This window comes from Rhea americana, unplaced genomic scaffold (genome assembly GCF_003343005.1).
Source record: "Rhea americana isolate MKP2758 unplaced genomic scaffold, rheAme1 scaffold_10, whole genome shotgun sequence".
Taxonomy (NCBI): domain Eukaryota; kingdom Metazoa; phylum Chordata; class Aves; order Rheiformes; family Rheidae; genus Rhea; species Rhea americana.
This window is the reverse complement of record NW_028185039.1, coordinates 7,240,455-7,257,041: the sequence shown is the minus strand read 5'-3', so window position 1 is coordinate 7,257,041 and position 16,587 is coordinate 7,240,455. Positions and strand designations below refer to the sequence as shown.

The 16,587-nt window shown below is 36.5% G+C and overlaps 1 protein-coding gene across 2 annotated transcripts; it reads right to left on the bottom strand.

Moving 5' to 3' along the window:
- Nucleotides 1–1,034: 1,034 nt before the first annotated feature.
- Nucleotides 1,035–16,558, bottom strand: ERCC4 (ERCC excision repair 4, endonuclease catalytic subunit). Of its 2 annotated transcripts, none has more exons than XM_085302884.1 (11): nucleotides 16,359–16,558; nucleotides 15,307–15,487; nucleotides 13,244–13,439; nucleotides 11,649–11,856; nucleotides 10,305–10,485; nucleotides 9,839–9,967; nucleotides 9,152–9,262; nucleotides 6,441–7,035; nucleotides 5,132–5,224; nucleotides 4,384–4,496; nucleotides 1,035–3,262 (listed from the first exon to the last, which is right to left on the bottom strand). In XM_085302884.1, exons 1-11 carry the CDS (start codon nucleotides 16,530–16,532, stop codon nucleotides 2,529–2,531), a joined length of 2,715 nt encoding a protein of 904 aa, XP_085159010.1. In that variant the 5' UTR covers nucleotides 16,533–16,558; the 3' UTR covers nucleotides 1,035–2,528. The 2 variants fall into 2 exon arrangements, with proteins under 2 accessions (XP_085159010.1, XP_085159019.1); XM_085302893.1 differs by lacking the exon at nucleotides 16,359–16,558 and adding an exon at nucleotides 15,960–16,017.
- Nucleotides 16,559–16,587: the final 29 nt, after the last annotated feature.

Here is a 16,587-nt window from a genome sequence, read left to right as displayed (position 1 = left end):
TATTAACAAGTATTTCATTACTTTTGAAGAAAGCAAGCTAAAAAATGCCATCAGGCCAGGGAATGTGTCCTAAGTATTGTCAGCATTTACCAAAATATTTTGTTTTGTCTGCATACAGGTAAAGTCTGGCTCATTGGCTTGATTATTTCAGTCCTGAGTTGTTCCAGGATACAAGACATCTCCCAGYGTTTCAGACCTTGTACCCACTGCCTCAGGACACATCACCACCTGCTCTCACAGCTCACTGTAACTTTATCTAATACAGTAAGGTAACAAATTACAAATAAGCAATAATGTCATACAACATTAACAGTTTTTTTCCCTTAAAATACACAAATTCTGCATGAAAATAACCCTTATAAAATTCCACATACATGAATAAAAAGCAACTTACTCCAAATACTTAGCATATATTACTTATTTAATTGCATTTTATGACTTTTAGCTAGTATACAACATGAAGCTACAATCTTATAATCTCTTCATATACCTTTCATTTTCACCTTATACAGATCTAAGACAAAAACAAGCTGAGAAAACTGATACTCAGCACACCTGAAAAAAATTCACGTAACATTTTAATGATGCAAATGCATGACCACCACATGTTTTGGAAGGCTGTTCAGCTCTCTTTTACTGAAACAGTCTCTATAGCACATTTATTCAGGACAGTTATGTTCTATGCCTAAAGAAAAACACATGATTCTTCATTGTCTCATCAYTTTACAGGCATTATCGACACAAAGCATTTTTGACCTTACTGCTTTACATAAGTGAAAGCCTCACGGAAAGGCCTCTTCTTATGTTAAAGGAAATAAGTTATAATATAAAGCAACAAACCCCCTAAACTCCRGATTATAAATCACACACTAGAAATAAAAATGTTCTAATATCAATACAACCAAACGAGGAACAAACTATATGCCCAATGACAACAATGTTAAAGATTGTTACAGATTTATTTAATGCTGATAGTTGCATCTGCAGAAGAATGTTCATTTTGGAAGTCTGTCATAGCAGAGTCTGAGTCTAAATTAAYAAATTCATAATCCATTTATTCACGCTTAAAATGCACAGAAAACATTAAACCTGAGCACACAGTGATCTTCCTGAACTCAAATGCAGAAAATTAGTACTTTCGTCTGAATGGTGTATACACAGATCTGCTGTTAGCATTAGAATCCTACCTACACTCAGTTGTGCATACATATACACACACAYTTATAAAAAAGGATYTTGTAATTTTGTAAATATATAATGTAAACACATTAGTATGTCATGACAGGAGACAGGATCAATCCTTTTGGCAAAGGCAGCTTGTTACATAGCTGTCATATCAAAGTTCAGTGTAGAATACAAATGTTTTTAACAATAAACACATTCACAAACTATCATAGAAAGAATAGATTTTTTCCTCATTTTGTGCTAAATAGGATGCTAAMAGTTGTCTTCTAGGTGACAATAGTTTTACTGAATTTATTGACAGATGGTCCATTTATAAAGATAGTAAAATTCAAGTGCAATAGGACACAGAAAGAAGGCAAGATTGTAAAAACTGTTCATAGTTTTGGAAAAACCTTACTTTTAGAAAAAACTGTCTTATATGAGAGAAAATATGCCTTGATATAAAAAGAATAGTCTCAAYGATACGTATATCTAGACTTTCAAGTAAGTATCCTGAAAGAGGTATCAAAACTGGTTCAAATAAGGCACTGTGAGATTAAGTGGTATTGTACATTAATTAAGCTAATGCAGAATCTCTACCCAGTTTAGACCAAAGGAATGCACTTTGCAAAGTCTACCAAGGCAGAGATGTACTGACTCTGGAGCACCAAAAAACAAAACAAACAAACAAAAAAAAAAAACAGAAAACAACTGCTGCTAATAAACTAAACAAATACAGCACAGAACATAACCATCCAATTGCAGTTCACTGCAATAAACGTTTATGATGATATGCTAAAACTCACATGATCGATTCCAAGTACATTCTTCTAAACTAACTCCTGGCAAAAGTTCATGATGCATTTCAAACAGATCCATCACTGTCAATGGAAAATGGGCAGTTTCCAGAAAATAATATGTTAATAAAAACAAGTGAGATATAGCAGAAGCAGAGTAATATATCATGCACAAGGTCACACATTTATCTAATGTTGAATATTTTTAGCTTTAACAAGACATCACGTGTCTCTAAAGAAAACACTTCAATCAATTAGCCTTAGCACTTCATCCTAATGGGCTTGACTACGAATTTCATTTAGTTTATTCAATGTTACTATAGAATTGGTTAAAGTGCTGTAGAAACAATAAAAATCATATGCATTTCTGCATTAAAACAATTTATCTTTTCCTCATGAAACTTGCCTACAGTAATTGTTAACTCAAATGTTAAAACTGATGGAATAGTAATATAGTAGGAAACAGCTGGTCACCTCAGAATATTTTAATAAATGCCTTTTATGTACCCTGCCAAAGTACTGTGCAAAAAATGCTTTACTACAGCTTATGTTGGAYAATCCCATTAGTCATCTTTTGTTTTTCCCTTGAGATAGTGCCTCTCTGTAGGTTAGGTGAATAAAGTCAAAGAGTTGTGTGGCATTGATAGCGTTACCTAAAATTTTGGAAAGTTCGTCCTTTGACAGTGTTACTAGCTCTGCAATGCTTTTAACATGGTTCATTAAGACACGGCAGTTTTTTGTGTTAACACCTGGCATTTTTAATAGAAAGTCCTGAGGACCAGGGTTATACTTGTCTGACTCGGGAAGAACTTCAGAATCTGCTGTGACAGCCATTGCTGTTTCCGCATCAGGTTGTGGATGGTTTTGTTTCAATTCTTCAAACAGTTCAGCGGTAGCATGAGGAGATGGACACCACAAAATACGTAACTTAGGGAAATGGAGTGTAAGAAGAGTTAGTTTAGAAGTAATGTCATTACTGGAAATCTCCTGATGCAGAGAGCCTCGTTGAATCAAGGAGAAAGATTTGTTAGGATCAAATTCAATCAGGAGAATTGGTCGCTTATAGTAACGGGACATAGAAATGCACTGTGCATACAGTCTTCCATTATTTAGGGAACCAATAAGATCACTGACGCTCTTCCGCTCTACACAGATATCGGGAGTTAAAATGTAATCTCCAACTTCCAAAGTAACAGGCTCAATGTCAATGCCACGACGATGAATAAGCGATGGAAGCTCACTACGAAATTCCCGCATATCCACTATTACAGTTTGATGAGCACTTTTCTGTTCTTGTCCACCTAAAAGGCAAAATAAACACCATCAGCCTAATACTTATGACCTCTGACTTTGGTCATATAATCTTCCTGTGTGTTGCCAATGCTTCCATAATGGGCAGACTTCATATCTCAAATTATACCTCAAATTAGGCAGTACCACAACCTCAGACTTTTAGTTTCTTACTGTTCTAGACAAAGTCAATTACCAAAATACGTATCATAGTTTATGGAGTGTGCTCTGCAGTTTAATAGAACTATCATGTATCCCAGCTATCAGCCCTGTGTGGCTGCAAATGACCTGACAACATCAAAGAATAACTGAAAAATATTTAAAAGCATCAAGAAAACATGTGTAGAAGTTCTCCACAAAATAAGACAATGAAACTGCTCCTTGTAACTTCCAGCTGTTTCCTACAGTAGTATGGCTTTTTATTGAAGGAGACTATTTTGGCCTCTACAGCTCTATGGAAGGACATAAGATCTTGCAGTACGGAGGTGACAAATAACATAATAGCAAACATTAGGGTTTATACAGTGAAGGAGAAAAAGATGACAAATGTCATCCAAGAAAAGCAGGAAAGAGCTGCAAAGATAGAGACGGAGTATATCTGTCAGAGGAAAGGAAGAAAAAGACAAGGAAGAAAAAAAAATAGTTGGAATTACAGCTAAAGAAAAATGATGTTTATTGCAAAGAAAGTAGACAAAACCCAGTTGACAAGAAAACCCACAGCTGTTTATCCAATCTACGTTGCAAAAATTGAAAGTCCCCAAAATTTATTGGCTTCAGGACAACACTGAATTTGACCATYTGTAGACCTCAGTCTTAATATTTTAAGCTCTCCCCATCTCAGTAAAAGTCACAGTAGATAGTCTCATAGCCAACAGGCTGTCTAGAAACAATTCAAGTGGTACCTGTCTTAAATGGTAAAATACCTCATTAACCTATACTTTCTTTTCACAAAAAAATCATAGTTCATTCTTATTGCACAGAGAGACAACAGAGATGGACTAAGGGACATCATGTTTCTCTCCATTACGACGGCAGAATCTATGTGCCTCTATCTTCCAGAGGCTTTGGACAGGATTTAAACTCAAAAGTCTATAGGCCTTTTTCACAGCTCAGAGCTTCAGGAACTGCTCACCTGCTTTCCGTGTGTCAGTGGAAGCAGATGCAGGTGTAGCATCTCTTACTAGGTCCAAGTTTGTTTCATCTCTTCCTTCTCTCTCTTCAGGAATCACCATGCTGGCCTTCTCTCTAAGGAACCATAAACAAAGGAACAGTAACAACTGAAATTCCAACAAATACTTTGAAACCATTCAATCAGATGTAAAATTACATCTGCAAACTTGAAAAGAAACACAATTTACTAGATTTTTCAGATTGTTAGGGCTAGATTTTCTATTTTTCCTATTTTTAAGATCTTCTCAGGGCATATGAAACTAAGGAAATAATGACTAGTAACAGAAGAATAATTTTGTGAAAGACATAGTCAATAAAAATACTGACTAATGCAGTCCAAAAAATAGCCATTAAAGTTCATTGTTTTGTCCCCTAAAACTAATTAAATCATGAAAGCCTTATAAATATCTTACAAGCAATGCTATCTGTAGACAAAAATATCTTTACTATAAAGTTCCTCATATAAAATTGGTAGACAGGTAAATAGTGGTGCTGGGTAGCCTTTGAAATTTCAGTTAAAAAAAAGCTTTTAAAAGTATGGTTTTGATTTCTCATTGATACTTGATTGGACAACTCTTAACATCTAAAAAGCAGTTGATTTGGAAGTTTATATAAACTTTCCACACATTAAAAACTTCACTGTTTAAAATGTGAACATGCAGGAAATAGATGACATAGATGAGCAGYGAAGATGATCAACTTTTGTTTACCGGATGAGTTTCTCGAAGGCCTCCTTTTCCTTTCTCAGTGCTGTGAGATAGCGCTGTTCTTCTGTTGAGCCCCCATATATGAGGAAATAAACCCTGTAGGTTGGGAGGAAGAAAAAAAACAAAGAAAAACCAGAGTATTTAAGAGTAGTAGCAGAAAGTAAGCATCCAAGGAGTTAAAAAGGAGAGCAAAACCCAAGCATTTCACTTTTTCCTATTTTTCTATAAAACTTTTTCAACTTCAGCAACTAAAATTCTTATATCCAGTTTCCTCTTTCTCAAAAGCAGATACGCTCTCTGAATTTATTAGATTCTACCAGAGTGGATGACACATTCTTTTACTCAGGTTTAAGTCAGTCCATTCAAAAAAGACAAGAAACAAGTATCATKGAGAAAGACTGCTTTCTAATTTCGTTAAAGTCTTGCCAGAAGACTGTATCTATCATACGTAACAAACTAAAATCTGCAATCATCCTGGGTCAGGAAAAAAACACCACCTGAGACTTAAAAGAATTTATTTATAAACAGGAATCTTAGGTCCTACAAAGAACAAGCTGTCATCTGGTACACAGATGTACACACATAGAGRAATTATGTTTTACTCCACAAATATGGACTCTCATGGAACATATAAGAATTAATTATTACCTTCAATTATCAATTGCCTACAGCTTTTAAGCAAAGCCGTATTTTTTTAATTGAGTTTTTTTTTGACAGACTGATAGGATTTTACTTCAATTAACCTTTTCTTGGAGAGCATGAAGACCTCCTAGCCCCTACCTACATGCTACATTTACTCTGACTTTTCTGTTCTGAAGTAGGGGAGTTGCCATTTTGTTTAACTGAATGCAATGCTGGAAATAGTTACAATTCATGCTGATCAGCCAATTAAAAATAAACTGCACAAATAACCCGGTAATTATCCTTATGCAATATACTTTGTGAGGTACGCCATGTCTGCTCTAATCTTACTGTGTAGAATTTATACCTGCAGATGCTGCTYTAAGTGAGAATACAGCAACCTCAAAAATGGATTGCCAGTGAGACTATCTAAGCAGAGGTCTTGTAGAAGATGAAATGAATATATTACTGCTGTTATGTTTCTGTTAAGGGACTAAACACCTGGCTAGAAAGTAAAAATTATCTTTTAGTATAAATTATGAATTGTGCTTTTGTTTGAAATTAAAAAGCAGCTAAAGAAAAGCATTAGATGCATGTTTTGTGTCAACTGCCAAAAGTGCACAAATTTTTTTTTGCTTTTAAGACTAAAATTAGACTAATAACATTCTCAGTTATAATGAATTCAACTTGCCTCAAAGGCTTTCCAGGTCTGCTTGCCTTGTAGATTTCCAGCTGCCGAACAAAAGTTAGTTCTGCATCATATAATACAACATATCTTGGTTCTACTTCATGCAATACCCGAGTGAGTGCATAGGGATCACTGCAACCYTGTAAGGGATGAATAATTGTAAGAGGTGTTTTGAAGATACCATAGTAAGACTCTGAGGGTAAGTTAATATGGAAATCTTCAGAAACGGTCTCTTCAATACTGCTTTCTTGGCTACTGCTTAGTTCTTTGTACTCTTCCACTTCCAACTCCTCCTCTCTGTTTTCCTCATCAGTTTTCACTATCATCTGGGTTAAAGTCCGATCCTGCTGCTTCTTGTGTTTATTTTCTTTTGAAGAAGTCTTGAATTTGGCTTTTTTGGCTTGAGTTCCTGTGTCTGGTCTGGCACTTCCTTTGGACCTGACAGCTTTTCTATCCTTAATCCACACTTCTCCAGCCTTCTCATCTTTTCCAAAGGTTTTATTATACAGTCTCATTAAAAAAGCTTCTGCTCCAACAGTAATATATTCCTTGAGCTGTGCACAAGCTCGGTCGTCACTGGCACAAATAAGTACTTGTCCTGCAGTCAAGAAACAGTATTATGTTTATAATCTGTTACACTGTACTTTTTTATCCAGATACAAGCAGTCTCTTGAGCAAATCTGATCCTAGAAGTAAGCTGGCCAAATGCCCTTCTGCTTGGTAGTTGCAGTTGCTCTGGACTTTTGGGGACAGTCAAATTGTATGATGTTTTATACCAGACAAGTTTAGAGAAGATTAATGCAAGTTCTTCGTTCATTATTCTTAAACCATCTACATCAGTAAAATTTTCTTTTTGACCCTTTGAAACAAGGTCAATGTAACATGTGTYGAAACAAACATTTGGACAACATTTTTTTAAATCATGGAAGAAGTTAGAGCCTCTTCTAATTTTCAGCCTGTCAGCTGCGTGGAGCGTAGAAGTACTCCAAAAAAATACATGTTTCACACAATATTATTGACATTTGTGGGCCTTGAATAACAATTCTGCACAAGCTGACTCAGATAAACTCCTACACCACTACCTGATAGAGCCAGTTCTTATCCACAGTCAGAACACTGTGGGTGGGAGAAAAGAACGCCTTTTTTACCCTTACTATTTCCCAAAATAAAACTTGGTGAAATCTAAGAGGATGAAAAGTCCTAAAATAAGAAAGGTAATAGAGCAGTTAGTTACTTTTACTCYGTATCTAAGAAACTACACCTCCAGGAGAAGTAGGGCATTTTTCAAGCGCATGTGAGCAATATATGGAAATGGAAGGGGTGTAAGATAGAACATCCACTTTTTAACATCCTGACTTTGAGAAGTAAGTGAATGATTACTGTTGTTTTAGCCTCCTGCAATCTCCCCTAGTCAATGGAAAGGAGCAATGCTTGACTGAACAGTTGAGGAATGACCGAGTGAACTACAGAGCTAAACAGCTCCTAAAGCCATGGCTTCTATTTCTGCATTATTTGCTCTAGAAGACTAGAAGGTGTACAAATTGCTACATTGTTAGAACAAAGACCGAGGCAGAAGAGATCTCTTGACTCCTACTGGGATAAACTGAACAGATAATTGTCTCTGTCTTTCCTGCATCACCTGTCAGGGAAACAGCAGAAGTAAATGTATCAACCTGCAAGTGGGTGCAGCTCACAGCTTTGCGTAGCAACTTGAACATAAACAGCTGTAACTAAATCCAACAGAGCCCATGTGTCAAATTCTTAAGAACTAAATTATGATATCTACTAAAATCATCTTGTATAATGGATAAAAGAAGAATGACTAATTTTTTGTGAAGGTGTAGATTGTTTGAGGTTTGGATTTTTCTTTTTTTGTAGAACATCAATTAAATTTCCAGGTTAATTTCATCCCTTTGGGGACTGCAGCATCAGTATAATATTGAATTGTAAATTAAARTATTTTTCTATAATAATACAGGCTCATTCCTAGCACAGTATTACATAGTAACTTTCAACATTTGTCTTTTACGGTGAGAACTAGAGAGGAAGGAAATGTTCTCACCTCATTAGCCTGAGGGAAACTTTCCTGGATAAAGCTATAAAAAAATTGTATAGGTACACCTGATCTCAAGAGATAAATTTTGGGAGTCACGTGAAATGTACATCTTAACTTAAAAAGTCTACAGATGGGCTTGGTAATGGAACTTTTGTTCTTAAGTCTCGTGCAATTAAGTCACTCAGAGATAGTAACTTTATACCTAACTTATGGTACATTTCTTGCTCTGTCCACTCAAGGATACTGTTCAGAGATATTCACTACGTACTTTAGCAGAACAGGCAGCTCTCAGACTATTGCCTTGGAAGAAAAAAAAAAACAAGTGTGCAAGGCCAAAGCAACACAGAATAGGACGGTAGAAAAGAAATCAAACAGGTTCCTTCAAATGGACATACTAGCACAAATCATTGGTGACAATCTTCAGTTTTCAATTCCACTATTCTTCTAAGGAAAGCTACATTTTAAAGTGTAAAATTTTGTTGCAGTTTTAAAAACAGTTAATGTTCCATAAAGTCCTTGTCTTAAATTCACCAATTATTGTATTTAAAACTAGCTCTTTAATATGACTGTAGTAAAGAGTTAGGATCCTTTTCTCAAAAGTCAAGTAGAAAATTCACTATACTGATGTGAAAACTTAGATCATTTGGTATTCTCTCACCTGGACCACCAAGATCTTCACTGTTCTTATTCTCATTTTCAATTTCTTTCAATACTTCCTGTAAAGCTTCCCATTTTGGGTTACTCTCTAGAACCAATTCCCTTTTCAGTTCTGAAATAAAGATTGAATWTATCAGCATTTATAGCTAAAACACCCTTTATAACCTTAAATTAGTGGTTAAATATTAGTAACATCATGATTGTTGGCAAATACGATGCTTAACAGCCTACATCTGCAACTTTTTGTGCTGATGGAATGGGAGAACACTTCTGTAGAAATACTTATAAAGGTGCATAAATGCTTTAGTGAAGCAAAAAGTTGTAATTGTTACTGCTTCTCATTCTTCAATTCTTAAACTCTTAAATATTTTGTTTATAAAAGTGACAGCAATCTTCCTTTTCACAAAAAAGGATCAAAATAAACATCTATGTAATTCAAGAACAACCCCATAAAAGCTCTCCCAATAATCCACTGTGCAAGCTGAGAAAAACCTTTACTTCTTTGCGACTCTGTTTTAACATTTTTTATAGGCTTTTTGAACTAAGATAGGTCTCAAAATATCCCAGCTAGCAGACTAGGGTCTTGATCTTTATGAGATCATGTAGGGAACCATAACACACATAATTATATGCATAATATTCGAAATCATGCGACTCTTTCAAACTTAAAATTAGGAATGACCAGTACCATTTTCCTTCTTTACATCATTGCTTTCAGAAACTTTGCTTTTTTTATTCAGTCTGTCATCTGCAATGCGATAAACTCTGGCTCGAGCATTTACAAACATTGAAGTACTGGAATCAAGAAACAGCCAACCTAAAAGAGGAAAAAAAAAAAAAAAAAACACAGCAGTTTGACTTTTGCAATAGATGTGTTTCAATTCCTTCCAATAAAAGCCCCAAATCTCTCATCTGTGCTACCTGCTTCCTATGTAATTACTAGTTTAATAAGAGACAGAAATATGATGTGAATCTCACACTGTTAAGTAACAGCAGTTAAGTGGGAAGATGAAAGCATTATCTGTCAATAAAAACCTACGTCCTTATGGCTGGTTATATAAAAACTAATTAGATACCTTCATATGCTTGGAAGTGTTAATTAAAAAATATCAACATTTCATTTTTTCATGCATTAAGAGTTACTCAGTGTTTACCTGAATTCTCACCAAAAGCTTTTTCGCTCGCTTTCAGTGACTCCAAAAGATTAAGGAAGGTGACACAATCATATTGAGTTAAATATTGTAGCAAAGTACGTAGTATCTTCAAATCCTGGACTAAAGATCTGGTCTTAGCTCCAAGCTGATGCCAGAGAGGATCTAAATAGTGGCGTATTGTCTAGAAATGTAAAGTTCAGGATGATAAACACATACTATAGTAATCAAGAAAGGAATGTACTTTTCTTTATAGGAGACACCATTGGTTACCCTATCAGTATCAAAAATACCAAAGTAAAGATGTGATAGTGTGATRTTTACTTTGGTAAGTTATCAATTTTTGCAAAGTTAGTAACATATGCTTTTGCGTAAAACAATTCAACAATTAGTAGATATCTGTATCATTTATGCTTTCACTATGTATTTTCCTTTCTCTTTAAAAATAAAATATTGGTAAAATAAATATCASTAAAGTACAAAATCTTATTTTACTGATACTGGTCTGCACCTTTAGTATTTAGTATCCTTTATTTATGGAAGGAACAAAACATTACAATATTGTCTCATTCTCAAGATATGAGTGCCCTGCAGACATGCAACCTACAGCACCTGAAAAAAAACGGCAAACATGTGAAGTACAGAATTCCTCACATGAAGATTAAATCAGAGGTAATAAGCAATGGCGTTTCACACAGATGGTTGAAGTTTATGATTTTACCCTACAAAAAGGGCACATACGCCAAAYGTTGCAGACCTGCCAGTAACAACAGGCACACAATTAATGACATAYGGAATAGTTACAAGGATACAGCATAGAAGCATATATTACAGATTATATGCAGTTCTTATCCTAATAAGGAAGATACAACTAGAAAATTTATGAGAAAAAAAAGGAAAAATACTGTAAACTTTTATATAAAAGTATTTTGAGCTGAGATCACCTCTATCATTTAAATAATAATATGACAAAATAAAGCATGGTGATCACAAATTTTAATTTGTGGTTTGTAATTAGAAAATAAAATACACTGTGTAGCTGGGCTATCATTAAAGTTTTTAAAATTACACCAGTATCAATAATTGTTTGCATTATTATAGCATTGAGAAGCACCAACCATGAATCAAATGTCCTAACTCCACTGATTTTGCAGATGAAGGAAGAACATTAATGAGCCAAAAATCCTACTGGCAGCTATATCATCATTACAGATTGACATAGTTTCTGTCCTTGTGCCAGTAAAAATTGTCACCAGAGAATATTCAGTTGCTCCTGGTATTTATTAATTTTACAAATTAATTAGTCAATTTATATTTATGATTAGACACAGCAAAATAAACAGTTACCTTGTCAAAAGGTTTACCAATAGCATTTTCTAAAGACAGATCTTCTACTTCAAGAGCTGGATTATAACGTTTGAGTTCTCTCAGACATGCATTCAAAATGTCCAATATTGAAGTCTGGATAGCAAGCATACCAGGAGTCATCGACACATGTATTTCTACCACTTCAGGTTTATGCTTCTCTAAAAATGAGTTCACAGCTATATGAAACCTAAGAAAAAAATAGCTTATTAGGTTTTACCTGAATGGTTTGCTTGATGATATAATTATTCAAAAGTTCATATAAACTAAAATTACAATTGTTTTAGATGTAAACAAGTGCRCTAAATGCATAATCAATCCCTTTCTACAGATGCAAAGACTGCAACAGTGCTTATGAAGAATCTGAAATCTCTGCTCTGAGATCACGACTGCACTTATTCTAGTYGTGCAAGCCTACAGTGCTAGCAAATGATCCATGGAGAGTTACTCCACTAGACCCTACACTGTAATTAGAGATAACAAACCTCAACATAAAACAAAAATATCTGCTATGGGAGACACTGTAATGGGTTTATAAATTCTTTAGAATTACATGGATGCACTAGCAGATCCTGTGACATGCCTAGGCTCTGCTTATCATTAGCAAAWCCTTGTTTCAGCATAGCTCTATAGCCAATTTGTCTATACAAGTACATAGATGTTAGCTGATGTTACTAACAGAGCAAATCACAGAAAAGAGATTGGCCTCTGAAAGTCAACAGGTAGTTACCTTGCTCCACCCTACACTCTCAGGTCTTTTTATGACTCAGAAGCCAAGGAGGAAACTTTATAGAGCTTCTATTCATCTTTCCTTACTCTAGTTATATTTGTTTCTGCTTCTTTGTAACACTGAAAGGAAATCTGTTAAACTTGACAGTGCGGTACAACAGTACGTAAAATAGTGTAAAACACATTCTAGACTGGACTAAATGAAAAACCAGGCAGACCATTGCCCAGCGTAGGAGTGTTGAAAGAGTAATAAGCTAAAGCGTCCAGTTCCATTTGTGGCTCTACTCCTGAGAGTCTTAATCCATGTCACAAACCTGGCAATTTGGTTTTTATCAGTTATCAAGTTTTCTTCCTACGCAACATAAAATTAAAGACAGATTTTTTAAAAAAAATGTATTTTCCATGTAGAAAGAGATATCCACGGAATTTTACCACACTTGGAAAGAAATACTTCCACGAATGGTGGACTTGAGTCTGTATTTCTCTTACTTCATGGCTTAAATTATCTGTTTAATAAGTGMCGCTTTCCTTAGATATTAAGGACATTACTTTCTGTGTGATTTCTATTGGCTAATAGGATTTCTATTGGCTGATAGGACAGGTACATTATATGTGCAGCCTCTTAGAGATTTAATTTGGGGTTTATTTTCAAAGATACTTACGGAAATATTGTATCTTTGAGACAACTTATTTTGTTAAAAAATTGAATGAAATTTGTTTGGGAATACAAAGGGGGACACAAATAAGCAGTGTGACTGCATAAATCTCATTTTATTAGGAATCCATGGTGGCAATCTCAATGAATTTTGCTAGGTTTAACTATTCTGTGAAGTAAAAAAGTGCCTTACCTTGGCCACAGGTAAAGTTTCCTGACAAAAAGATTTCTCATTACTCTTTCCACCTGGCAAAAGCCAGTGTTAAATGCAACTGCATTATCTGTAAATGCTTTAATGAAGCCTTGCTTATTCTTCTGGCGATAAAGTCGCAAGATAAATGCTTCCTGACAGGACTCAATGATTCTGTGTGCTTTGTATACCAAAATACCTGGTAAAATAAGAAGTTTAAGTTATAAAACATTAACTCTTAGGGAACTCGAAGATTTTTCACAATGAAAGAATTTTATCAGAAGTTTCTTTTGCGGCCCCCTCCCCCCGCCTTCCCCAATATTTATAGGTACACTTGAGGACAGAAGGGACCTTCAACTGCATGAGTACACCACCTATTGTTTTCAAAGCTATGTGTATACTACGAAAAAAGATGAAAYGTGCAAATTTTAGCACAGAGAAGTGAAGCAACAGTTTAACTACATTAAGTGTTTGAGATAAACATCTTCAGGGTTTATACTTCACTCAGCCAAGACCTCTTAAGGTTTATTTTTCCCCTCACAATTGTGTTAAATAACACATTACTTTTTTCCACTTTCCCTAGTGAAGATGAGGCCTGTGTGATACTTTTCTCTGCCCACAACTTTCAGTGGGCTGATAAATACCTTTCTAAAGGGGAAGCAATAACATCAAATGTCAAAGGTTTCACCACATATCTGGATAAGTCAACTCAGTTTAAAAGTGCACCTCTTCTCTATCATTTATTTTTGAATGCAATATCTAATCATTTACCTTAATATGCCTTTCCTTTATAAATTAAAAACCATCTATAATAAATTGATTTTCATCTAACTGCTAGTCATTCATGATCAAGTCATGGAATAATCTACTAAAGGATGAACTAGATACTGTTACATTCCTCTATGAAACACATTTTTCAGTACATAAATGATGACTGTACTAATTTCTGAGCACTTTCCAGTATGTCAAGATTTGGCTCCAAGTATGAACATTAGAGCAGACACAGAAATGCTGAATACACCAGTGAGACTGCTTACACTACCTTCCCGCTTTTAGTCAGTATTTCTCTGCTTGTTTACTGAGTTCGTACAATCACGTAAGCCTTGGTAGAAACAACTTGCCATTGTCTACTATATCAACTCAGCTTTACTATGATTTATRCATTTATTCTATCATTTGTATTTAGCCAAAACTACCCAGAATGATTCTTTTACATTACAGTGATGATCATTTTTATTTACAGTTAGCTGAATTTATGAGTTCATCAACTGTTAATTCATGTGTGATTCTACAGTGATTAAAAAAAAATTTTAATACTTAAAAACCACTTTTTTTTTTAACTGTGTTAATTCTTCAAGAAACTCTGCTACAAGTTTTTATTGTTGTTTTTTCTTCCATACAATATCACACACTAACAGTATATAGGTCTCCTACAGAACACGGTGTTACTGTAGCTTTAAATAAAACAGATATGCTTTCTATCAAAGACCTCTAGTGGCACACTGACCTCTAGTGGCAATATGAAAAGCATAAAAACCGTTGTGTCACTTTAGGACAGATGTATTTTTCTAAAGATTTAGTGTATTCCATCTTTCCATACACACAAAGTTACAAAGTGTGTTTTCTTCTGTTTTGTTTGTTTTGCAGGTGGAGGGAAAAGGAAGAAGAGAAGTAAGATGCTCAAAAATTTGCTTGCTTTTTAAATCTAGAAATACTAGGATTATTAAATACTSTGTCCTGTAGTTCTAACACAAAATCTTTAAAAATGTTTTAGAGATTAGGAGTTTTCATATGTTGATTAAAAGGAAGGGGATACAGTTTACAAAGCAAACACTTACTTTTGGGTTCGATCCCCATGTTTGAGGGCCACTTGTTTGAGGGTTGGACTAGATGATCTCCAGAGGTCCCTTCCAACCTTACCGATTCTATGATTCCATGTATTAAATATTCAGTTATATTTAGGCATTAACAAGATGTTAACTTCTAGATAACAKTCAAAAATTCTTACATTCCTGCCTCTTAGATTTTACTACCTGTCCAGGCTGTCTGTGTCATTAAACTCTTACCAGTAATGAGGTTTGCAGGAATTCTGTCAGTGAGGAAATCGACCACAAGAATTCGACTTGTTGCAAAGAGGACGCCTCCATGTGTGTAAAATTCATATCGAGTATTATTTGTAATTTCATTGGTAACACGCCGAGGAAGATGAACAACTCCATCTGACCTCAGCTGATCAATAAAATATTCCTAAATCAAACAGAGTAAAAACACAGGACTTCATTATGGTAACTGATGAAATGGATGCAAAAAAAAAAAATCTTAGTTATATATGCTCTGTTGATTTTGAGGAACTGTCCAAAACCAAGTAAAAACATGATACTGTTAGAAACAGTATCATCATTACCTAAGGAAGTCCGAATTATCATTTTCCCCCCTTATTTGGCATTCTTTGCTTAGGTTCAAAGTCATTTAGGYGATTTTAAAACTGGTATGTTTTCAGTATTAGAGACGAAATAATTAAGAAAACATGAGCCACTGAGACTCAGAGTAACTTAGGTACTCTAGAACTTTATCTTGGGTTTTTCTCTTACACTTTAATAGATCCTGCTCAGAGGACGTGCAATCTTAATAGTAATTTAAGGACAGAGCACTSGAGGCGGCCCCTCTTCAGATCCAGCCACCTGCTATCAAAGACAACCACATCATGCGGGTCGCTTACGCCAGGCTTCCCCTCGAGAAGTGCAGTTAGGACAGGTACCCGCCGACGGTCACCACGAAGGCTGCCTCCGGACGACCGCCTCCTCCTGCTGCCGGGCCRGCCGCGGGCGGGGGGCGCCCGCCGAGATGGCGACGGCGCGGCAGCGAGGGGACGGCGGCGGGGCGACGGGCAGACGGCGGTGGCGGGAGAGGCGGCAGCGGCGAGGGGACGGCGGGTGGGGACAGGAAGAGGGGAGGCGGCGACGGTGAGGGGACGGCGGGTGAGCGACAGAGACGGGGGAGGCGGCAGCGGCGAGGGGCAACGCGGGAGGCGCCGCCCGCGCGGGCGCTGACAGGGCGCCGTTGGCCCGGCCCGGCCCGGCCCGGCGCCCGCGGCTCGGCTCGGCTCGGCTCGGCTCACCTCCTCGGCGGGGCTCGTGTTGAGCACCAGCACCAGGCTGGCGGGCTCGCTGTAGAGGCGGAGGAAGCGCAGCAGCAGGCGGTCGATGCCCAGCCCGCGGGCGCACACCACCAGCCCGTCGCAGTGGAAGAGGTCCAGGAAGATCTGGCTCTCGTGCTCCAGCAGCGCCGCCATGACGGCCGGCCCCGCGGCCCGCCCATCGCCCCGCGCCGCCGGGGCGGCGCATGCG